The 27,000-nt window shown below is 39.0% G+C and overlaps 1 protein-coding gene across 1 annotated transcript in view; it reads right to left on the bottom strand.

Moving 5' to 3' along the window:
* Positions 1–27,000, bottom strand: part of sema5bb (sema domain, seven thrombospondin repeats (type 1 and type 1-like), transmembrane domain (TM) and short cytoplasmic domain, (semaphorin) 5Bb) — an 81,236-nt gene that overhangs the window by 34,747 nt on the left and 19,489 nt on the right. Inside the window, exons 2-3 of the mRNA XM_052130368.1 lie at positions 1,010–1,238; positions 460–559 (exon numbers count right to left, since the gene is read on the bottom strand). Coding sequence (XP_051986328.1) covers positions 460–559; positions 1,010–1,193 — 284 coding nt within the window. The 5' untranslated portion in view covers positions 1,194–1,238. The remainder of the gene's footprint in view (positions 1–459; positions 560–1,009; positions 1,239–27,000) is intronic.

Genomic DNA, 27,000 nt, shown 5'->3' on the forward strand with positions numbered 1-27,000 from the left:
CACCTCAACCTCAGTAACAGCAAATGTGAATCTTTTGCAGAACATCATTTTGTTACACAATAAGTACATTGAATGTATTTTAATGTTAGTACATAGTAGGTAAAGTGAACAAATATAAAGTGGGACATAACAATACATACATAAAATGTATATATATAGGTTTAATTCTAAAAATGCAATCTAAATGTTTTCCTTCAGGGTTAAAATTAGGAGTGATTAGGGTTAGTCTCTAGTATATACAGAATACGTTATGTCCCCACTTACTGTAGATGTACTTTGCAAATTTTGTCTACAGTATTTTTGACAAAAACCTCCCTTTTTTGTGGTCATTCAGTGATTTCCAAAATGTTTTTTAAACAGTTTGTTTGATTAAAAAAACATAAGTATATGGTGTGCCCCGATTTGGGCAATTAAGTGTGTGTGTGTGTGTGTGTGTGTGTGTGTGTGTGTGTTTGTTACCTGGCTCCCACTATCAGCTGGTTTCTGGTGAGGTCGAGAGTCAGGGGTGTGTAATCATTCACTCCAGGCAGAGAGAAAGACGACAGCCACGGACTCAAAGCTACAGCACAAAAGCAAGAGCACAGGTGACATTTACAGTAGACAGATAGCTGTGAGCCAGCATGTTTGATCTGTTGTTTAGCTGTTGTTTTCTACCGTTTACACAGATGTGCTTGAAACCATTGCAGCTCTTTACAGTTATTTACAGAAGTGACAACCCAATACATTTTCTGTTGAAAACGACTGATTTTGCCATGTTTACACCTCTCATCAACACTGGAACTGCATTTACTTTACTTAAAACGCTTTCTAGTATCACATACTTAGGAAAACTATGATGTTAGGAAACAGAAAATAGAGTTTCAACCAAAATGATTAATCTGCTAAAATACAAGACAAACACGCAGTTTTCAGTAGCTTGATCCCTTGCTCTAAAATGTACATTCAAAAGCTCTGACTATTGTTTTAACCTTTGGCATCAAATGCAGCATGAGAGGTATTTTACACCCACCTGTGTAGGAGGTAACAGGGTGCATTTTTCTCTGACACTCTTCAGGCAGATTGGGCACAGACTCCGGGTCAAAGGTCGCTGAGAATGATGGGGTCTGTGATGTGACAAGAGGCAGAGAAAGTAGGAGGAAGATGGCAAGTCCAGCAAAGGACAGCCGATTGGTGCGTAGCAGTGACGCTGTCATGGTTACCGCAACAACCACTCCCGTAATTAGGTATAGGGAGAGTTCCTAAAAATAGGAGATGTTTTAAAGAAATTAGGAAATATGAGAGAAACACAGCACATTGTGCATCATGAGAACAAAAATATGACGTACTGTTCCATTTTTATACTGTGTACTTTGTTATATAAGATACAGGGATTCAAAACTACATTTAAAATACAATTGAAACAAAACAATTACTTGAATAAACCTCTACTATAAAGAACATGCTTTAAATTTCTAAATTCAAAGCCATATTAAAAAAAACACATTTACAGTACGTGTCCACTGGTGCATTTTGAGCGGAGCTGAGCGGGCGTTTTCAATCAATTCCTATGAGAGGTGAAAACCACACTCATGAGAGGGATTGTAGGATTGACAGTAGGGTCTGGAAAAAGTTGAGAAATGCTCGACATTTTGCAAATGAAAAGGGGAAAACACAATCACTGTGATTTGTAACCATTTCCAGCTTTATGCAAAACAACAATTCTTGATCGCAGGTCTTCTGAGATCTCATCAGCAGATGCTTCAAACTCAAAATGAGTGTTTTCAAAAATTCAAAGTAGCTCTAACCCACACCTCCAATCCGTTTCATTAACTGGATGCCAGGTTTTCCAACTCATTAGCCTAGGGGTTCACTTCCATCTTTCCATCCTATACTGTTAATGTTTGAATGATGTATTCAATAAGTACAAGAACAATACAATAATTTGTGTCTTATTATTAAAACAGATCATGTTTTTTCATTACAGTAACTTAGAAAAGTTCCAACCAGATTTTAAGCCAAATTTATACTGTACACAAATGCAGGTCATTCCAAAGGGTTCACATACTTATTCTTGCCACTGTATATAAGATGATATTATTGCTCATGTACTGAAAACAATGATAGACGAAATACACTCACTTTACATATTACAAATACGCCCTAAAGCGGCAACCCTCTAGCACTGGATGTCGTTGAGCGGATTTCTTCCGCACCCATGCATACGCATTGTTACATTTGCACAGCGAAATTCCACGGCCGAAGGAGGAGTGAGTGAACGTTGAGCGAGAGTGAAACAAGCAAAAAACGAATTGCCAAGCAGCATCTTTTTAATGCTGCACATTATATTCTGTAAGAGTAAAGTTTTAAAAGAAACTTGCCTCTAAAATGGTATTCTTGTCCATTCAGTGTAGATGTGTACGAAGCATCGCCCACTCAAAGGTCACTGACAAACCAAGCAACTTATTATAAGTCAACATGGCGAATTCGCCTGCTAAAGTTCACCAAACTTGAACTACACACAATTTTTCGCCACTGGAAGTACATTGCATGAAATTCACTATTGCGCAGATTCCTATTGAGATGACTGTATTTCGCCCACAGAACTTTGGTGTGTGAAGGTAAACATGACACACCGAAACTGTCCGGAGGGGGGGGCACATTTAAGACAATTTTTTTGGCATAAGTAGTTTGGAATAATCTTTTCTTATTATTATTTCTTTAAAAACAAATAAAGCAGTGAAATTTTGTATTAAAATATGATTAAACTTGAACTAAAAAACAAATCAAATCAATGTCAGGTGGTGTCACCAACATTTAGGTAGCCATTCCATTGTCATGTGACAAGAAAAAACAGAGAGCACCTCTTTAGACTAGAGGTAGACCGATATATTGGCTGCGTTTTGGAACTATCGGTTATCGGAAAAAATATGCAGATATTTGCCAATAGTTTTTAATTTTTTATCCATGCTCTGTGGCCTTTAGAGGTGATATAAAAACAATCACTGACAGACAATATTCATCCATATTTATATTTAATCAATTAAGTTAATCAAGTTAATCAAGTGTTCTAAATTGAAGCAAAAGAAAAGAATGTATGGCAACTAATCGCAACCACGAGGAGGTTACCACATGTGACGCTACCCTCCCTAGCAACCGGGCCAATTTGGTTGCTTAGGAGACCTGGCTGGAGTCACTCAGCATGCCCTGGATTCAAACTCGTGACTCCAGGGGTGGTAGTCAGCGTCAATACTCGCTGAGCTACCCAGGCCTAGTGCAGTAAATGTTTATTAAAAACGTATGAAACCACCATGGACACAAAGATTCAATTTCTCGTTTTTTAGATTTCTTATTTTATCACCTTATTTGTCAAGACACAGTTAAGACCTACATTTATAAAATATATTTCCCTTTTAAATAGCTTTGATGTAGTTATGTAATTATGAGTAGCTAATAGTTTGGCAAGCTACAGTTTCAAAATAGCTTCACCTGCAACTTACTATAAATAAAGAAAATGAACAAAAAAATGTGAAGAACTGAGAGGAAACAGATGGACATCCTAGCAAAAAGACTAAGTAAGACAAACAGGCTGCCAGCCATGTAGACAGACATACAGACAGAAGCCAAGAGATGGCTTTTTTCTCCTGACAGGTTAGATCCTGTTATTATTGCTATTTTTTTTTTTTATATATATATATATATATAATTAACCTTCATTTCTCTCATTAGAGTAAATGGCAGGACATCTTCCAAGACCTGTGGCTGTTTTAACATAATCAATATTCTTCTAAAACATACCATTGATTTAGCTGTAATCATCATCTGAGGAGGGATTTTAAAGTGTATGTGAATGTTGAGTCGAAAGATAATTAAAAGTTTATTTAATTATAAGTTGCGGAAGGCGTTCTGATATATTTTCAGCCTTTTGCAGTAATCAATAAGTCTCTTTGGCGATGTCCATAAGGCTTACAAACGGTTCACCCATCAATCTTTCCATTAGCTGTTTGACAGCACTGGCGGCACAGGTAAACTCAATATGTAAACAAACCTCTGAGATACATTACATAAGCTCAGAGTATGTGCATATTTCACAAACACATATACAGTGTTTCACTCTGACACAAATTTCCCTGTTAGTTCTCAAGTAAACACATATACACAAACATGCGCTTAATCATACTTAAATGGATACTTCCTGACAGCTCACCGAGGGTCCATTGCAGCATCTGTCTTGGCTTTACTCAAAAACACACCAAACATCAGCCACTCTGAAGTGAGTTGGCCAGATGTCCTATAATTGTTGCTACAGACCCATAAATAATCCGTGCACTGAATTTTTTTTGCATTGATTTCCTTATATTAGGTATATACACCGATCAGCCACAACATTTTTTTTAATTATTTTTTTTATCCCCTTTTCTCCTAATTAGGAATGCCCAATTCCCACTACTTAGTAGGTCCTCGTTGTGGCGCGGTTACGCCCCTCATTCCGAGCTCATGCTACTCTCCGCGATCAAAGCACAACTTACCACAAGCCCTATTGAGTGCGACCATGAGGAGGTTACCCCATGTGACTCTACCCTCCCTAGCAACCGGGCCAATTTGATTGCTTAGGAGACCTGGCTGGAGTCATTCAGCACGCCCTGGATTCGAACTCTCGTCTCCAGGGGTGGTAGTTAGCATCAATACTCGCTGTACTACCCAGGCCCCCCACGATCAGCCACAACATTAAAACAACCTGCCTAATACCTAGTAGGTCCCCCTTGTGCCGCCAAAACAACTCTAATCCGTCGAGGCATGGGCTCCACAAGAACCCTGAAGGTGTAATGTGGTATCTGGCACCAAGACGTTAGCAGCAAGCCTTTATGTCCTGTAAGTTGCGAGGTGGGGCCTCAATGGATCAGACTTGTTGGTCTAGCACATCCCATAGATGCTCAATCGGATTGAGTTTGGAGGCAAAGTCAACACCTTGAACTCTTTCATGTTCCTCAAACCATTCCAGAATTTTTTTTGCAGTGTGGCAGGGTGCATTATACTCCTGAAAGAGGCCACAGCCATCAGAGAATACCATTGCCATGAAGGGGTGTACGTGGTCTGCAATAATCTTTAGGTAGGTGGTTCATGTCAAAGTAACATCTACATGAATGCCAGGACCCAAGGTTTCCCAGCAGAACATTGCCCAGAGCATCACACTGCCTAAGCCGGTCTACCTTATTCCCATGTTGCATTATGCAGCCATCTTTTCCCCAGGTAAACAACGCACACGCACCCAGCTGTCCACATGATCTAAAAGAAAATGTGATTCATCAGACCAGGCCACCTTCTTCCATGGCTCCATTGTCCAGTTCTAACACTCACGTGCCCATTGTAGGCGGTGGCCAGTGGTCAGCATGGGCACTCTGACCGGTTTGCGGCTACGCAGCCCCTCACACAGCAAGCTGTGATGCACTGTGTTTTCTGACACCTTTCTATTGTGGTCAGCATAAAGTTTTTAAGCAATTTAAACTACAGTAGTTCTTCTGTGGGATTGGACCAAACAGGCTTGCCTTCACTCCTCATGCGCATCAATGAGACTTGGGCACCCATGACCCTGTCGCCGGTGCACCGGTTGTCCTTCCTTGGACCACTTTTGATAGGTACTAAGCACTGCATACCAGGAACACGCCACAAGACCTTTACAAATGCTCTGACCCAATCGTCTAGCCACCACAAAATGTCCCTCCCCTACCACCACAATGTTAACATTAAACTAGCAGCAATGGTTTACTGGCAAATTCCATTGTGACAACTTTCCCCATACAGTGCAACAATATCCCCCGCTACTGGGGAACGTTGTCACCAATCGCTCAAAAACTGAAGTAAAAAGTGTCAAAACTATCCGTGGTATATACTATATTAATACACATATATACTGTATATATATATTGTTTATACACTGATGAGCCAAAACATAATGACCACTCACAGATGAAGCGAATAACGCTGACAATCTCCTAACAAGGCCAGATTTCAAGTCCTGGGTAGATTAGATGGTAAGTGAATACTCAGTTCTCATAGTCAACATGATGAATTCAGGAGAAATGGGCAGGAGTAAAGACCTGAGCGACTCTAACAAGGGCCAAATTGTTATGGCCAGATGACTGGATAACAGCATCTCTGAAACGGCAAAACTTGTGGGGTACTCCAGGTCAGCAGTGGTGAGTATCTACCGACAGTGGTCTGAGGAGGGACAAACCACAAACTGGCGACAGGGTGTTGGGCGCCCAAGGCTCATCGATGCATGACGGCAACAAAGGCTATTCCGTCTCGTTCGAACCAACAGAAGGTCTACTGTGGCAGAAGTCACAGAACATTTTATGGACCTGGACCTTGGAGCAGTGGAAGAAGGTCACCTGGTCCGATGAGTCCCATTTATTTTACATCATGTGGACAGCAGAGTACGTGCTGAGAAACCCTGGGTCTGGCCATTCATGGGGACATCAATTTGACACATGCCACATATTAAACGTGTTGCAGACCAGGTACACCCCTACATGGCAATGGTATTCCCTGATGGAAGTGGACCCTTTCAGCAGGATAATGCACCCTGCCACACTGCACACATTGTTCGGGAATGGTTTGAGGAACACAGTGGCGGCTGGTACATTTTAAGTCTTGTCCTTCAGTGCGATTCATGCCATTAAGAAAACACTGTTTCACAATTAATAAGACACCCTATGCCTATTAGCATCATACATTACATCACAGCCAAATAATAATACCAATTGACATTTTTAAAACAGGTCCATGCAAAAGAAACAGAAACAAGAAGGTCTAATACCAGGAAAAAGCTCTATAATAATATTTGCGATCGAAATGTTGCTTGCAATAATTTGTTTCGTCAGGGTACATGGTTACTTTACAAAACTTACTTTGAATGCTCCAGCCAGCCTAATTTCCCGGTCAGCTAGAAGGCCTGGACTGGGACATATCCTAAAGACCCCACCCACCAAGAACAAATAAATCAATCTGATTGGCTGATGAATCTGACAATCTGACTTTAGATGCTCATTCATTTGCACTGTTGAGGGATTCTGAAGAAATTCTGAAGGCTGATCTCAATCCGATTATGCATCAGTGAGATGTGCTGGAAAAATGAGTCCGATCCACAATGGCTCCACCTCGCAACTTACAGGAATTGAAGGATCTACTGCTAATACAGTATATTGGTGCCAGATACCACAGGACACCTTCAGAGGTCTTGTGGAGTCTGTGCATTGGCAGGCCGGCGCTGTTTTGGGGGCACACAGTGGACCAACAGCATATTAGGCATATTAGGCTCATCGGTGTGTATATATACAGTATATATTATGTTGCAATAATGTTACATCACCACCAATCCCATGGTGTCATGATGGCACATGTGCAAAAACATGGTATTACCATGGTAACTTTTGAGCACTTTTTTAATAGGTGGGCAAAAATCTGCACAAGGAATAAAAAAACTCAAAGAATCATAGTATGCCGGTGTAATTTGTGTTAATGACAGTGAGGCAGGGCGAAGGGCGGGGCTGGGTCGTGATTCTACACACCCGGTCCCTTATCAGGCTCATCAAGCCTCCGAGAGGGATAAAGGCCTCTAAAGACCTCTCTCTCCCACACAACCCTCCGCAGTCAGCATTTATCCCTCTCTGTGCATTATGTGAACACTCCAAATGAACGGAGGCCATCCCTAACCTACACTGCGGAGTCAGACCATTTAAACCAGCTCCTGAAGAGTGCGTGAAGATTAAATAACAGCTGTGCTAGCTGTGTGTACATGCACCATATAAAAGATATAGATAGTGAACGCAAAATATCCCAGTCTCCCTTTAACATTTGTGTAATAGCAAATGTTCTTGGACATTGTGGGTTTATACATACAGGCTTAATGACACTAGAAGGAAATGCTTACTATACTGTGGAGATAAATGATGGCTCTGCAGTTGGATGTGTGAATATAGGCTGTTCAAATTCTTCACAAATCTGCAGAATTCTGCCGACTGTGACCGTGAGGACTTACTGTTGCTCTATTTCTTGGCACTGAATGTGGCAGGCAGTTTAGCACCAACCATGTCTAATGCAGCTCAATAGCCCAAGACCCTCAAATCCCCCAAATCCCTCCTTATACCCCCAGCACTCCCACATTCACACTATTCATGCCCACCTTCTTAGACTCATCAGGGGCAATGGGGATGGAGAGATGACAGAGAGAGAAAGAGGACCATGAAAGCCAAAGATGGCAATGACAAATGCACCGGAGGGGCGTCCAGGGTCAGATAATGGACAGACTAGGTGGGCCACTGATGAACTGTCTGGAGTGATTCCTTGTGGGTTAATAGACAAGATATGAAAGAAAGGGGGGAATAAATTAGGTCAAAGATGGTTGACAACCCACTGCGCATTGTCCAGGTCACTCCTCTTGTGATTTTGATTCAGGTTTGTAATTTGTGAAACCGGTATGGCCATGGGTTTGATTGATTCATGGTAAAAAACGGGCTATCACTATCACCAAATAACCTATTCAGATGTATAATTTTAATAGTGTGCTTTAACTAGCTTTGACTATGTCTGAACTATTCAAACAAGTATATTTCTCAGAAAATAATATGTTGTTATGAGATTAGAAGGATTAAACAGTATGCGTTCATGCAGAAAGAGTCATTAAAAAGGAAATCGTAAACGTGATTTCACACCTACTCAGGTTTATTGAAATATGTCAAAGTGATGTACATAGTCAAAATATTTGAGTCTGTCTATATAGCTCATTTAAGGCTCAAATAAAGCTTAGATAAATAAACAATACATTGCTTGTTTACATTTGATTTTAAAAGTGTTAGGAGATTATGATATTATGTTCCATTCACACAAAATAACAGTTTATGAAAATGTCACATTCTATAATGTTATATTTCAGTTATATAATTATCAATTAGTATCAATTTAAGTAAAAAATATTTTGGATCCCAAAAAGATCTTAGATCCCAAATCCCTTAACCTTAATCAGCTCAATGACTTTTTAAACCAGTGAACTTGTAAAATGAATCAAGAAAATCCATTTGTAAATGTATTTTAAATGTTGCATTTTAAAATGATTATTTATTGTTTTATTGTTACTGTATATGTAACTACATTTTAAACATATACTTAACATTGACGTTAACCTTTACATTTAAAATCAACAACAAAAAAGCTAATAAAAAATATGTTAATGTATTGGACAATTTTTTAGGGGATTTATTCATTTAAAGGGGACCTATTATGCAAAATTCACTTTTACATGGTGTTTGAACATATATGTGTGTTGGCAGTGTGTGTACACAACCACCCTATAATGATAAAAATCCACCCAGTCCTTTTTTTTAATCCCCATGAATCATTAGCACTGTCTCAGAACAAGCCGTTCACAGATTCTGTACAAAGTGACATCACTTTGTACAGGCCTTGCCCACGACTGTTGATGGACACTGCCGACAGACATGTTTGTTTGTGTGTGTTGTTTCGTTATAGCGCATAGCGAACGTTGTAATGGTATTTGTGTGTGTGTGTGTGTGTGTGTGTTGCTAATCCATTGTTGCAAAACTGCTGAAAAAACTCTACAACAAATAAATACATTTATCAAATAACCATTCAGAAACGTCCTGGTTCATTCTCAAAGTTGTTACTTCTGATGGAGTCTCTCCCTCATTAGTGTCTGACTCCGGTTCAAACATATAGAGCTGAACGCCACTATTTTTGCCGTCAGTCATATTGCTTATGATATCTAGTTTTCCGAAGCAGAGATGTCAAAACTCCGCTCTATTCTGGATACGGGGCGGGCAGCACCAGCTCATTTGCATTTAAAGACAAAAACATAAAAAAAAAAATAATGTTTTTATTCCAACCCAAATATTGGCATTTTCAACATGATATAATAAATTATCTGTAGAGTATTTTGAGCTGAAACTTCAGAAACATTCTGCGGACACCAAAGATTTAAATGACATCTTGTGAAAAGAGGCATAAAAGGTGCCCTTTAAATAATTTGTATTAATTAATTTGTAACGGAGGCACTCCTAGTCCATGTACTATAGCTAAAAGATCGAAAGATAAAAAATTCAGCATTAATATAACTCTGAATTCTATGTTGTTTCACCTAACATGTTACTAATAGTGTTGTTAGTCGATTAAAATATTAAAAAATATTTAATCGCGATTAAGTGCTTAAATTCGACTCCATATACTGTATATTTCTTTTCCAGTCATATATATCTGTTCCTTCTTTTGCTTTTAGCGCTGGCACAGCATATGTAAATGATACTTTATCCAAACTGTCCAGTAAGACTGATGCACAACACGACGCTGGGGAAATGCTGATGTTTCACTCCAGTGTGTCATGTGAATGCAACTTTTCATAGGTCCCATCTGGGTTTGTTTGTACAAAAGAATAGGGTAAAGAGGACTTTTCTCCATCACTTGATCATTGATACAGAATCACTGTTGTGTGTGTTTGTGATGTGTGCTTCAGTATAATGATCCCGGGCGGACATTCGGAAAGGTTCCGCCCTATTCCAACCAGTGTTCAGAACTCAAATCGGTAAATGCATTTATCGGGATTAAAAGCAATTAACGCATTAAGCATTTCAAACTAATTGCATGCATTAACACATTAATTTTGACAGCTGTAGTTACTAAACACTGGCTGATTCTCAATGTCCATTCTTTTTGTGTTCTTATGTTCCTGTGGGCTTGTTTGACACAAAAAAGTCCACTATTAAAAATAGTAAAGATGTTGTTGAATCTACATATCGCAAGCACATCTCAAAACTCGCATGGATGCGTTTTACATCCTCAAGTCTTCAGAGTACGCTCTTTGAAGGTAATTGGACAAGACTGATCATCACAAGAACACTAGAACGCATTCTTAGCATTGAGAATCACCAGTTGTGTTTTCTAAATCCATGCACGGCGTAATTTTAAAAAGCCTCTTTAAAGTCAAAACAAAACCAAACATAAATTCTAATTGGCTGGCTTAACACAACTTCTTGTAGTCATGGTGCAGAGGTGTTTACTAGTTGCTTATACTGGTCAATCTCTTCCTGTCTAAGTGTGTGGTTCTTGGCCAGAATAAGCTGCAAAGTGGACCAGACTTTATGCCATTAGTCAAAAGTCTAGCTCTGTGAAAGTACCAAACTCCATTTTCTTCTACTCATCCCTATAGCTTTACATCACATTCTGCCTAATTACATTTACATTTCAGTTCCTGTCCTTGCAGATGCTTTCCACCTCCATTACTACTTTCCTTTCACTTCTGTTCTCCCAAATAAAATGTAGGTTTTGCACCTTCAAAGCATCTCTCGAGTAACTAATGCAAAACCCCAAAAGACTTAACTACTTTCCAAGCTTCAGCTAAGCACAATATTAACTCCTGCACCCTGCCTGTAGAAGTGCTGTGGCCCTCAGGGCAGGTGATGATTGTCGTCATGAAGCTCTGTGCAGTAATGAGCCGTCGTCTTGGCAGCCCAGTCTAATCCAGACTGAGAGATTTAGAGGCCTCTGTGTGGAATTACGAACTGCAATGACAGCTCCTGCTCTGGACGCCCACAGTTCCCACACTTCCGTGAAAGCACTTCCACAAGACAGCGTTCAAAGTTCACAATGTGAGCTTAACATGACTGTTGTGGTGTTTGGGAATTTACGCGATTATGCGCATGTGTGTCCTAAATGGGATTTGTATGTGAGAAAGCCATTTATATTTAAAGATATGATCCGCTAATTTCAAAACAAGTTACGGTAAGATAGATTGTCAGCACCCGTGGCCTAGTGACAATTTTGAATCGCTGCTCAATATATTTACAATGGAAGTAGCGATACTAAACTTAATTACAATCTTTTTGTTTGTGCAGCCTGACACAACGTATTTGGGTAAACAAATGGCGTACGTTTGGGACGGGCTATATCTTTTCCAACCAATGGCAGACATAGGGGTTAGGCTGAAAATTGTTTAAAAGGAATGTGAAATACAACACTGTTAAAACAGTAGTTCCACCAATAAATGGGTGATTTAGACAACTTTACATCTACACCAATGAGCCAAAGCATAATGACTGCCTGCCTAATATGCTGTTGTTCCTCCGATTGTCACAAAACAGTGCCGATCCGCCGGGGCATGGACTCTACAAGACTCCTGAAGGTGTTCTGTGGTATCTGGCACCAAGACATTAGCAGCAGATCCTTCAAGTCCTGTAAGTTGCGAGGTGGAGCCTCTGTGGATCGGACTTGTTGATCCAACACATCCCACAGATACTCAATCAGACTGTCGATTCCCAAATAATGTGTGCAGTGTGGCAGGGTGCATTATCCTGCTGGAAGAGGCTACCGCCATCAGGGAATACCACTGCCATGAAGGGGTAAAAGGTCTGGAACAATGTTTAGGTAGGTGGCACATGTCAAATTGAGGCCACATGAATGGCCGGACCCAGGGTTTCCCAGCAGAACATTGTCCAGAGCATCACACTCCCTCCACTGGCTTGTTATCTTCCTACAGTGCATCCTGGTGCCATCACTTCCCCAGGTAAACGGCACACATGTACACGGCTGTCCAAGTGAAAAACAGGACTCATTGGACTAGGCGACATTCTCCCATTGCTCCGAGGTCCAGTTCAGACGCCCACATGTCCATTGTAGGCGCTTTCGACAATGGACAGGGGTCATCATGGGCACTCTGACGGTCTGTGGCTACGCAGCCCCATAAGCAGCAGGGTGCGATGCACTGTGTGTTGTGACACATTCCTCCCGTAACCATCATTTAAAAATGTTGTGACTTGTGCCCTAGTAGACCCTCTATCGGTTCAGACCAGACGTGATTGACATCGTTGCCCTTACATACCCATGCTTTGAGTGGTTATAATGTTTTGGGTTTTGAACGAAAGAATTAGTAAGAGCTTTAGCTAAAACACAAGCTTTGCATTTCTATTTTTTAAACCCTCCAGAACGTCTTGCCCCATAGACTTCTACTGTAAGTGCATTGTTGTAAACACAATTTGTTTGTTTTTACAATCTGAGCGATAAGTTGCAATTATTGTTTGTAATAATCAACAGTAGACCAAAGATGTTGTTGATAGATCTTAAGTTGTATTTAACCCGGAACATTCCTTTAATGCTTTTAGATTATGCAATGTATAAACAACTGAATTCCTTAGATCTTACGTTGTATGCATGTAACAGGGATGATGAGTGAGAGAGAACATATGCAGGGTGTAGCACTAAAAATACACCAGAAGTCAAATCATGATCTCTGATGCTTTTGCTTGAGTACATTAAGAAAGGCAACTAATCCATGATAACACAAAGTGAAGGCTAATCTGAAATAGATGGTCACAGTAAACACTTACTGCTTTATAAGCTTTACAGCATCAAGATATGGACACAAAGACTTTACAGAGCCTATTGTCCTCTGACAGGGAAAGAAAGATTAGCAGCGAGGGAATATAAAAAGATGGCAAAGAAAGTGAAAACGACCAGATGGACTTGCAGGAAGCATTTCAAGTTGAACTCATGAAAGCCAGGCAGCTGGAGCCTTCAATTTAGTCCAGATGTTACCAAGTAAAGTTGACCAAGTTGACGAAGGGAGTCTAGCAGCCTAGAAGTCAAAATTAAATAAAAATGTACTCTATTTAATTTCTTATTCCACAATCTTGGTCTTATTGTAAACGGTTCATCTGTGTTATTCCAAATAAAAAAAACGTTTGTCTTCAAAATGGGAAATTGGGAAATTGCATCTCATTCAAAAACAGCTGGACACTACACGAAGGTCAAAGACTTCCATATAGCGTGTTAACATATAACAAAATGGGAAAAAAAACTGTTCGGCATGAACAGCCCCTTGTGTTATGTGATGCTAACAAGAGATCATGACGCAACAACAAAAGACCTCCAATAAGTCATCTAAAATTTTAATGTGCATTTATTTTAAATTCTATGAATCTTTGAATTTTTTTAATTTGACAGTTTTACCATGAACCATTACATCTCACGCAAGGTCAAGCGCTCTGGTCTTTCAAAGTACATTTACATTTATTCATTTGGCTGACGCTTTTATCCAAAGCGACTTACAAAAGAGGAAGAACATCAGCGAATCATCTTAGGGAGACAGTGGTACAAAAAGTTTTTTTTTTTTTTTTTTTTGTGACCGGTTCAGTGCTTTTGGAAAAGATGTGTTTTTAGCCGTTTTTTGAAGCTAGAGAGTGAGTTAGCCTCCCGGATTGAGTTGGGAAGGTCATTCCACCACCGTGGTATGATGAAACTGAAAGTCCGGGAAAGTGTTTTGGTGCCTCTTTGTTTTGGTACAACAAGGCAACGTTCCTTAGCCGACCGCAGGCTTCTGGTGGGAACGTAGCTCTGCATAAATGTTTTTAGGTATGCTGGAGCAGACCCAGTGACTGTTTTATATGCCAGCATCAGGGCCTTGAATTTAATACGTGCATGAACCGGCAGCCAGTGGAGAGAGACAAAGAGTGGTGTAACGTGCTCTCTTAGGTTCATTAAAGACCAGACGTGCTGCTGCATTCTGGATCACTGAATTATTATAAAGTATACTAATTATATAAAGTATAATCTTTTGACAGCAAGCCCCTACAGACATGTGGAATGAATGCCCAATGTCTAAAAATTGAATGTGCAATTTTATTTTAAATACAAAGAATATTACAAATTTGACTTCTTGAGCAAAGTCCCAGACAGAGAGAGCAACAGAGATTGAGAGAGATCCAAGCAATAAATTAATTGTTACATTTAACCACTAGTTCCACTGATTTTTGTTATTTATATGCAAGTGTTTCCTTTTCAGACATGTCACTGTTTTCTTTTTCCAAAACCTTAAACTCCCTCCTTCACTCTCTCTGAGTGAAAGCGTTCTCTGTGTGACTGACCAACTTTCTGCCAAAGCGGCAGCTCTTTAGCACGTGAATAAAGTCCGTTGAGCTTTACAGAAGCTCTGAGTGAGCACGTGGTCATCCGCTCTATCTGAGCACTCTCACTCAGGCCTGGCCACGGACCCGGACACAGGACAGAATTTTAAACAGTACAGCAACAAGACCGGCCCTTTATTGCACCCATCCTCACGCCATCCACGTTTCACACATTCTCTCATTCTTCTCTCTTGTCTCTGTCCATCTCTTGCTCTCTCTGTGGACAACATCAGGTTTCTGGCAGGAGCATCTGCCCCAACTGTGTTTTGATCATTTTAATAATTCAGTGAATTAATGGCATAAGCAGAGATAAGGGAGATAAAGAAGTTTTAAATTAACTTTGAATGCTCCGAAAAATGGACAACCCACACTCAAGACTCAAATTTGCAAATCCTTGAATCTTAATTATAACCGTTATAGCATATGGAAACAAATATTTTGGCCACATAGTTATAATTATAGCATTTTTCTACATTTCAAAACCATTTTTGACAACATTGAGTGGACCAGCCAACAATCCCCATGAGGAAAAGGACTTAATAAACATTCTAAAGCACATCTTGAAAAAAATGAAAGGAGGTTTTTGTTAGGGTTAGGTTTAAGGGTAGGATTGACAATAGAACTGAAGTGAAATTAAGTGAATTAAGAGAAGAATCATAGAAAGGGGGGACAGATACAGACCAAAATAAACTGGCATGACAACCAAAACTGATCAAACTAAATAAATTGAAATGAAATGGAATTAAATCAAAATGAAACTGAACTGAATTCAATCAAAATAAAATTAAGCTCAATTAAAATCAAATTGAACTGTTATAAATTCAGAGTAAAAAAACAGAATGCAGGTAGACAGAAATGAATAACAAAATGAACTAGCTTGATAACAAAAACAGATACAATTAAGTAATTAAATGAAAATGAATGAAATCAAAATAAAATTGAATTGATCTGAGAGAGAATAAATTTAATGGGCGAAACAGACTAAAATGAACTACAAAAAGAACTGTCATGTCAACCAAAACAGATCAAGCTAATTCAATTGAAATGAAATGGAATTAAATCCAAATTAAACTGAACTTAAGTCAAATCAAAATAAAATAGAGTTGAATTAAAATCAAACTGAACTGTTATAAATTCAGAGTAAGAAACATAGAATGCAGTTAGACAGAAATGAATAACAAAATAAACTGGCTTGATAACACATAAAAAATTAATGAAATTAAAATGAAATTTAATTTATTTAACTCTTTTCCCGCCAGCGTTTTTAAAAAAAGTTGCCAGCCACCGCCAGGGTTTTTGACGATTTTCGCTAAACTTTAATGGCCCGCAGAATATTTTCTTCCATGAATATATGAAGATGCTATATATCAAAATAAAGATCTGAGCCTCTGCTTTTAGGCAAAAAATAAAACATTTTATTTTATCTTCATTTGTTCTTTTTGTATTGCCACTTGAACAGAGGTAGGTTTTGTCAAAAACAACATTTCGGACAAAAAGCTGAGAAAAAGGCATTTTTATCAAACAAGTGCTTTAGTATTAGTATGGTGTTCCACTTCACGTTTGAGACGATCGCAGTCTGCTTCTTTGATCAAAGAGTTGCATACTCTTTCAAAACATGTGCGCGGGTCTTCCTTACCGTATACCACCTAAAATAAGGATACCCGGAATATTCCGTGTTTGGCGGGGAAGCGTTTTTTCATAAAACCCGGAAAATTCCGTGTTTGGCGGGGAAAGAGTTAATGGAAAGAAAAATAGATTTGAGAAACAGACTAAAATGAACAACAAAATGAACTGAAACAACAACCAAAATTGTTCAAGCTAATTAAATTCAAAATGAAATGGAATTAAATTCGATATGAAACTGAACTGAATTAAATCAAAATAAAATTGAGCTAAAGTAAAATCAAACTGAACTGTTATAAATTCAGAGTAAGAAATATAAAACTGCAGATAGACAAAAATGAATAAGAAAATGATCTGGCATGACAACAAATAAACAGATACAATTAATTAAATCAAAATGAATGAAATCAAAATGAAATTGAATTGAATTTATTTAAATGACAGAAAAACAGATCTGGGACACATACTAAAATTAACTACAAATAAACTGTCATGACAACATAAAGACATAACTTGAATTGAATTAGATCAGAACTGAACTGAACCAAACTGAATTGAGTGAACATAGAGCACGGAGTAAACATATAGACAGACAGACGCATAAAAAGAATCAAAACGATGTTACACCATGAACAATATTGTGAAAGTCTTGCATAGTAGAACCTTCTATTCAGACAGACACACTTGAGATGGTCAGTCTCACACACACACCCACACTTACTTCGAGGGCAGCGCCACAGGCGGAGAGAACAAAGAGAATTGGACACACAAAGGGGGAGGTCTGGAGATGACAGTCAAACTGTTTATCAGAATACCTCAACAAAAGAGACAGACAGAGAGAGGTGGGGGCTAAGGAAGACGGGATGGAGCGTGGAGAGAGGACGGAATTGGATAAGATACGGGGGGACACGAGGAAAGAGAATGCATGTGGAAAAAAACTGAAAAGAATTAGGGAAATAATAGTGCAAATGGACAAAACCGTTCACAGGAAGCAGATCGTTTTGTCCATGTAAGGACAGATGAGAAAAAAAAGAGTGTACTTACCAGGAGTGAGGTGTTACCAGGGACTCATTCCAAAAGACAGCATAAGACAGACTTCACCTCTGTTTTAAGGTGTCCTTACAGACAGAAAAAAATATTTTAGTGAGCCTCTCACGGACAGACTGTATCAAGAGTAAGGGAAGGGGGGATGAAGGGGCTTCAGTAATGTGTGCGGTGAGCCATTCAGTCCTGTGAAAAACAAACTGTTAACTTTCTCAATGGAGGGAGGCTGCTGGGGGCACGACGTCTGTGCGTGGGGGACACGTGTGTGTGTGTGTGTGTGTGTGTGTGTGTGTGTGTGTGTGTGTGTGTGTGTGTGTGTGTGGATGAAGGGGTGCATGGTTAGAGTATCAGAAACAAATAGGACATAGGGACTGCAAGGGTTAAAATTCAAAGAATGCAACTGGTGCACCTCAAATGTCATTGTGTGGGTTTAATTATAATTATTAATCCCCAGCTAAATTCAATAAAACCTCCTTAAACCTCACTAAGGTAAAAGTGATTCAGAAATAAAGTATTTTTTCAATTCATTCTAAAAAGCCCAAAAGGTTTTTATTAGATGAAGGATTAGGGTTTGGGTTATGGTAAATCTATAGTAGTGATTTACAACCTTTGAAAGACCCAGGCACCCCAACATAAAATAGCTAGATTTTCTAATAACACTTCTAAATTCACAAAGCATCTTAAAAATGCAACTTTTTGGCATGAGATGCTGAATTCGGTTAGATGTGCCGCAATCAAAGCGAGATGCTTCCAAAAACCAAATGTTAAAAAATAGTGCAGATAGAATATAAGAACTCATTCTGCTTGAACGGCCCCTCAGACAGATTGAATAATTAAATTGCAAAATGGATTGTTGTGGACTGGCCAATGAGAAAATAAAACCAACAGTACATTGACTTCGAAAGCCAATTTTTGTAATGTATATTCAATGCTTTACACGTCTGTCACAATCAGATAGTAAGACTGTGTATTGATACAGATTTTCCGATTTGATTCGATTCCGATTTACAAGCTCTCGATTCAATTCCACTCATAAGTATATTTCTGTTATAATGTCATTTTTAATTATAACTTTAATTATATTTTATTAGTTTTGGTCCCATTATAGCTTCTTAAAAATCCATGAATTAAATCAATAAATATGATATTAAACTGCATGTATAATTTTTGGTTACATTTATTTTTTTTAATTGCTTAATCTGATAAATACGTGCTAAAATCTACTGTACTGTCTCTTTGAGAAAACTGGCATTTCTGTAAAAGGCGTCAGAAAAATGTGCACATGTTAATGAGAGTTGACTCAAATTACTTTATTTCATTCCCGCTATGCATGATTAGAATTAAGTGTTTATTTTTTGATGTTTTTGAACAACTGATTGTAAAGAACAGAAAGGGTATTAAAAGAGACAAATGGTTCGTGTGGATCTCGTCTTTGGACACACGCTACACGGAGCAACTTTTAATCTCAACACGCAGTGAAAGGATCTCGCTGATAAAAATTCCACCGTTATACTACAGAATCACTGCTGAGTGAAATCTAAACATTTACCAGCCAGTTGCCAAATATATAAATTGCAGTCACATGGTGCAAGTGATTTCCTCCCAAAGTGCAGAGGGTTGCGCATAGAGTAAAAGATCAATCTTGGGGTTTAAGAATCGATATTGAGATTGTTCAAATGAAGATCGCGATCATCAGAAAATAAATATTTGTACCCACTCCTAGCTGATAGTGTATTTAAATTACCTTTATATGGGGGCTTTTTTCAGAAAACATTCATACATGCGATTAAATTACAATTCATTAAATTACTTAATCGGCATATTTAATTTTATTACCTTCCCTGAGGTCCACTGATAATGTTATGAAAGAATTTATTGCACCAAAACAGTAACAATTTAGTAATATATGATAATTTTCCACCTTGTTTCTGGCCCTCTGTCTGAAATGCTCAGTTTTGGCCTAAGCGCCTCCTTAAGACTAACTGTTCTGATTGGCTAACATCATGCAGCCCCTCAAATGCAGCAAACTCAATCTGAAGAACATTATAAAACAAGATTGCAGGGTTTGCACATAGTGCACATCCAACACATTGCATCTGAATATATTAATCTGTTCATCTCAAGCACAAACTAACACTCACCACCACAAACTATCAAACAGTCATGACATTTGAAATATTCATGAATGAAATGTTATTGAAGTGTTTTTAACTGCCCCATCCTTCATTAACAGTTCATTTGCCAAGCTTAAATCGTATTATGACTGTTCACAAGCAATAACTGCTGACATGAGCCAAAAAAAGTGAACACATCATTGTCCAAAGAACGGTGAAATGATGCTCACACATACTGAAGGCACACTGAGTCGAAAGAATGCGTCCATGACGTGTTTGTGCTTAAAACAACACAGGCAGCAGCTGAATGAAAGAGAATTGCTTCTCCCTAACAGAGTTGTAATTTGAAACAGCGTCTTTTAAAAGCAGCACAAGATATGTATCAAGCAGTCAAACAGTCTGTTTAGTGCAAGAATATATATAAAAAAATAGTGCAGATGGGTCCCCTTTAGTGTTCAGGAATAGTTATCCACACAAGGCAGCTCTCTCAAACTGCATGGGGCCCATGGGTGCAATGACGCATGTTGTGGGATGTGTAAATACAAATGGGCAATGTGTCATGACGTCATGGACAGAGATTTAAAAAGAGACGTTTCAGCAGGGTGGCAACTATAAATGCTTTTTTTAGAATGGGGAGGACGTTTTGAGTTGACACATCACACTTGAACACTGTGTAAATGTGTGCGCGAGAGGGTACACTGCAAAAAAAGATTTCTTGCCCAGTATTTTTGTCTTGGTTTCCAGTAAAAATGACATCATGTCCTCAAAACAAGATACATTTACTTGAGGAGCAAAATGACATGATAATGAAGGAATCTTCTGGGTTTCATACAATTTAAGCTCAATCGCAGCATTTCTGGAACAACACTGATTATCACAACAATTTATTTGAACTCTTCCCCACTTTTTCTTTAAATAAAATTAAAAAAAGCAAAACTCTGGGTTACAGTGAGGCACTTACAATGGACGTGAATGGGGCCAATCTGTAAACGTTAAAATAATCACCGTTTCAAAATTTTAGCAACAAGACATAAACAATACGAGTGTTAACATCATTTAAGTGTGTTAAAATCGCTTACTAACCTTTTCTGTGTAAAGTTCAATCCAATTTTACAACTTCATTGCCATGATGACGTAATGCCATAAACCCTAAAATGACAGTAGAAAATTTTTTTTTTTTTTTTTTTAAAGAGTTTTAACAGAAGAATTAATGTAAGTGCTTTTATAAAATTATAAGCTTCACATTTCTACCTTTGCCCCATTCACTTCCATTGTAAGTGCCTCAACGTAAACTCAATTTTTGCTTCTTTTTTTAAAGAAAAGGAGGGACGAGTTGAAATGATCTTTTGCGGTAATCAACCACATATGCAGACGATTGAACATGAATATTCTTGTTTTCAAAGAATTCGAACAAAATATAGTGAGGCTAATCCAAAGCTAAAATTATATTTATTTTTCTAAAAACAAGAAAGAAAAGTTTTGCCATTTGTTAAATGTTAATTTCTTTCAAAATGAGACATAATATATTCTCAAGTGAATGTATCATGTTTTAAGGATGTTTCGACATTTTTGCAGAAAAATAACACAAAAATACTAGATTATTTGCTGTCTATATTCTTAATGAGACATGTGTCTGATCATTAGCTAAGAAGAACAGCACTTCAGGAATCAGTCTGTTTCTTTGGCAACAATACATCCCCCCTCCACGATATCCCAGAAGCTGCAATTTTCTTTTCAATCAAATTCGAAACTGACATTTCACAGTTGGACTGAAAAAGAGATCAAGAAACACCTTCAATCCACTCCGTCGTCATTACCCTGTTTCCCTCCATTTCCAGGCCCCCTTGCACACACACACCACACAAAAAAACAATATACAACGGGGCGGCTGATCTCGAGTTCAACTTTTGTATGTCTCTTAAGATCAGTCTATTCACTCACTCATTCATCCATCCATCCAGCTATTCATCCTTTCATTGGTCTCTCCATTCAGTTGGGTCACTTAATTCAGCAAACTAAAATTAGTTTGTCATGTATTTATTCACAGAGTTGAACGAGGAAACTGATGATATTTTATGCAGGACTTGTGTTGGATTCATGGCATAATGAGGTTTTATGAGAGTCAAAGGATCTCTCGTCTACAAAGGGGAAAATTCACAACAGAATTCAAGACAAGGTAAATGTGCTGGTGAACATCATGACACTGCTCTACCAGCCGTAACAAGTACCAGACCAAGATTATCCAAGAAAAAAAGCAAACTAGCCTTAAATCAGACCAGCACCAAACCAGCAGTAACCAGCCTTAACTAAAACCAGACCAGAACTAAATAGCACCAAACTTATTTGAACCAGCACTAACTAGCATAAACCAGCCTGGACCAGCACCAGACTAATATTGACCAGCAAAAAACAGCATCAAAACATCAATAACTACACTTTAATCAGCCAGAATCAAAACTAGACCAGCATTAAACAGCTTCAAACTTGCCTGAACCAGCATCAGAACAGCACTAACCAACTAAAGCCAGGTATTTAAATGTCTAAAACAGCAAGATCCCATTAGTTGACCAGCTTAACTACCGGTAGTAATACTGTGCTGCTTCATTAGTTTAACTTGCAAGACCATCTAAGCCAATCATCTTTAAAGCAAACACCATGTTGGTTGATCAGCTTCACCAGCTGAGTTTTGGCTGTGCTGGTCCACCAACTTGACAAGCATAAACTAGTGCTAAACCAGCACCAGACCATCATTAACCAACAAAATCGAGCCCCAAACAAGCCCATACCAGCACCAGACCAGTGCTAACCATCAGCAAAGTGGCCTAAACTAGAACAAGAACAACACTAACCAGTAGGGCTGCACAATTAATTGAAAAAATAATAGCGATTACGATTATGGCTGCCGCAATTATGTAATCGTGAAAACTGACGATTACAGCGTTCAATTTAAGTCTGCTCCTGTTGCGTCAATGGTTTATATTTACAACATGTTTTTGCAGCGGTTAAGTATTTTAACCAATCACTAACATGTCGTAGAGCAATGAAATGGAAATGGCCAATCAGAGCCGCTTAGATTAGTCCTCCGTCCAATCTGTAATGACAACTGATCCTAATGCACAAGTTTTAAACCATCTGAATGCACAGATGCTTTATGTTCTTGCTCTGTTTGCGCAGCACACGAAAATGAATACTGAAGAAACATCACCTGCCACTTGAAAAGAAGCTGTAGAACAGTAGACCAGTAAAAATCACCACCAAACCAGTCTGAACCAACACCAACAAGCCAAAGCTAGTACCAAACCAGTATCAAGTAGCCCCAAACCAGCCTGATCCAGCACCAGATCAGCACTAAGCAACCAAAACTAGCATCAAACCAGCAAAAATCATAATTAACTAGCCACAAACCAGTTTGAAACCGCAGCTGATCAGTACTAACCCACAAAAACTAGCATCAAACCAGCAAAAACCATCACTAACAAGCCCCAAACCAGTTTGAAACAGCAATCAATCAGCACTAACCAACCGAAACTAGCATCAAACCAGCAAAAATCATAATTAACTAGCCACAAACCAGTTTGAAACTGCAGCTGATCAGTACTAACCCACAAAAACTAGCATCAAACCAGCAAAAACATCCCTAACAAGTCCCAAATTAGTTTGAAACAGCAACAGATCAGCACTTATACACAAAAACTAGCATCAAACCAGCAAAAAACATCACTAACAAGCCCCAGACTGGCTTGAAACAGCACCACAGCAGCAACAACCAGTTTGAACCAGCATAGAAGTTTGTGCTGGTATAATTTGTTTTTGCAGCGGAGTGCAAAAATACACACCAAATCAATTTTAGTAATTTCTCATTCAGTCTGAATTTACTCACAAAGAGTAATCACAAAGTAAAACAGCTAAAACAAAGGGCCGTTCCCTCAAATCAGTGACTTTGACAATGTCTGAGATCGGAATGGCATATTACCCATTTAACTTCTGTCATATCTACAGAATATACGGCAGAAATAGTAAGTGCAGTATGGTAGTAGTATGCAGTATGGTAGTAGTATGATATGTGTATGTTAGCACTCATTGCAGAGGTCGTCTGGTGTTAATTAGTCTTGGCTCCGCCCCCAGCGGGTGTGTTCCTCTCAAGGGGGTTTACTATGAACATGTCATAACTGAATAGATGCCAGCACTTTAAGTCTTGTTACAGCACAGAATGAAGAAAAACAGAGCCTATTTAGCCAACATGATCTCACTGTGAAATACATGACTTGTGCTGTAATCACCTCAATTCTGCACAGATTTCTTTATGCTGTCCAGTCACGCTTTTTCCAAAGATAAAAATCATTCTTTATAAACACATATGGTAGGTGTTTACCATGTTTTTCTCTTTTGTATTGTTCTGCAATGAACATGTATGAGAGACAACATGATTACATGGGAATTCGGCATGTTGTTTCATTATGCCAACTATCCCATCAGTTGCAATTTTCCCTTTAACATAAGATTTTTACTCCGCTGATGGTTAGATTTAGGTTTGGGGTTACAGAATAAAATATGCATTCCTCTTCACTTGAATACATCCAGTACAACTGAAAACAACTTGCTTTTGGCACCCCTCTGAGGACATTCCACACGGAAAATGGAGCTCACACGAGCCCATACGTCCATCTTAGGCATGTAACGATAGACAAATTTCACAATACGATACAGAAGCTTCACGATACAATCCAATTATTAAAAGAATATAATAAACTTATTTAAGGATTCGACATAAATCTATTTTAAATCTTATGTGACACAACAGTATCTGACATTGGCAACAACATAAAGCAGAGCTCTATAATAAAGTCTCTTAAAACAACAGCACGGGGGTAAAGACGCTGACTACCAACCCTGGAGTCAGGAGTTTGAATCCAGAGCGTCCTGAGTGACTCCAGCCAGGTCTCCTAAGCAACCAAATTGACCCGGTTGCTAGGGAGGGTAGAGTCACATAGGGTAACCTCCTCGTGGTTGCAATAATGTGGTTCTCACTCTCGGTGGGGCACGTGGTGAGTTGTGCGTGGATGCTGCGGAGAACAGCGTGAAGCCTCCACAGGTGCTATGTCTCCACGGTAACGCGCTCAACAAGCCACGTGATAATAGGCGTGGATTGACGGTCTCAGACGTGGAGGCAACTGAGATTCGTCCTCCGCCACCCGGATTGAGGCGAGTCACTACGCCACCACGAGGACTTAGAGGGTATTGGTAATTGGGTATTCTAAACTGGGGAGCAATAACCGATTGGCACAACAAATTTTTTGGTGGTTTTACTTTGCATGTGAATTTGTAGTGCACTAATAGAGGGGTCCGTGCCCCTTACCACTTTTGGGACAACTATTTTAAAAGAACAGTTTATGCAAAAATGAAAATTCTGTCATGTTGTTGTGGAGCACAAAAGGAGAAAGGCTGATGAATGTACTGGCCACTTTGAAACTGAAACTGAGTGGGGACTTGGGTGACAAAAAAATGAAAAAAATGACAAAAAAGCCCCATAAATGTACTGCATATGAGTTGTCCTCTATTTTCCAAGCCATGCGATACCTTTGTATGAGGAACAGACTAAAATTTCCAGACTGTTCACACTATTAATTCAGAAACTGTATATTCAAATTTCTTATACTGAAATCAGACTGTGCTCACTGAAATTAAAAATCACTGTCCCCAGTGGCCAAAGCTGGAAGTGTTGTTGAATCTATGGGCACGTGTGAGCTCCAATTTCCGGATGAAATGTCCACTAAGTTCACCCGGTTTCACTTTGCATGTAAACTTTAACAGTCTTACCGGCTTATCCAAGTCATTCGACCAAAAGCAGAGAATTTAAGTCTCATGTAATAATGTTTTTTACATTGTCGCTTTTTTGCATAAGCTGGTTTTTGATAGTTATGAGCGTCATGCTGTGCGTGTGATCACGCTCAGTGTTGGCTGGGAAAGGCTGGCTGTAAACGCAACTTGCTGCTGCTGTTTTGCCTCATAAACTCACAGAGTTCCGCGTTGATGTCGGCGTAAATAAAACAAAATGTTTGATGTACTGTAGCACCAGGTCATTTCACCATTGTTCGGCAAATTCAACAATCTGAAATGCTACCATCTACTTGGTCTTTGCCATCGGTCTTCGAGATCTCAACTTGCTTATGTAGATTAGTTGCTCTGTTTTCCTGTGATCACTCAACACCACCTCTCCAGGGAGGAGACTATTTCCCAACTCTCAATGTTGCATTGCTTGGTTTAAATACCATTTATGTATTTATTTATGTATGGGTGTAAATCGATTTTATTTAGATTAATTGTTCAACCCTACCACTGAGCAATAATGGCTTCCACAGAGGAGTGACCCAAATGAAAACAGGAGGTGAGAGTGAATGATGGTGCGATTTAGAGAAACGTACAACCCTCAGGTGGGCTCTGCTCAGGTCTGAGCTCTTTGACAGAGCGAAAGATCTCTCCTGAGACACACAGAGATGTTCATGCAGCAACATCAAAATCTATGATACCTCAGAGACAGAGAGAGAGGAAGAGGAGGGAAAGAAAAAAAGAGAAAATAATAACATCAGACAAACAACAGAGAGTGTGGAAAGCAGTTGATCTCTCAAGACAGTTGCAGAAATAACAGTGGCATACAATGAATAATTGCAACTTAAATATACCACTTCACATAAGATCTAAACTGATTCCATTTATTTCAGGCAGCCAAACATACTTTACAAAAAACCCTGCAAAACACCTCCCCGTTTCGCACAAGCCGAAGGCCTTTTCTAATGGCACAAAATGTAGATCACAATCCGCGTGCCCATTAATCTGCCTCGCCACCTTGTTCTTGCATGACTTAAACCAACTAAGTGACAGAGTGAAATGTCAGTCCTGAAACCAGATGGCTGATGGGAGAAAAGAGCAAAAGAGCCAGAATGACCTGTTCGACACAACAAACATGACAGCAATTACCCACATGCATTCGTCATATATCCTGATCTCAGAAGGAAGTCAATAGCCCCTTCAAGGACCCGACAGAGAGCAGGAGACTAATTGCTCTGCTGTTCTGACATTTTCTTAACCTTTAAAGTCATCAGCGAGAGCGCCATTCGTCTTTTTTTACAACGCTCCACAAACAGACAAAACAGTAGGACGCCCACCCCAAAGAGTTATGTTAAAGTAATTTCAGTAACAAGGGTTGAAATAGGGTAGGTGAATGTGTGGTGTGTACAACATTGCAAAGAAACCATGAGGACAGAAGGTCTACAGATACT

This window comes from Xyrauchen texanus, chromosome 7 (assembly GCF_025860055.1).
Source record: "Xyrauchen texanus isolate HMW12.3.18 chromosome 7, RBS_HiC_50CHRs, whole genome shotgun sequence".
Taxonomy (NCBI): domain Eukaryota; kingdom Metazoa; phylum Chordata; class Actinopteri; order Cypriniformes; family Catostomidae; genus Xyrauchen; species Xyrauchen texanus.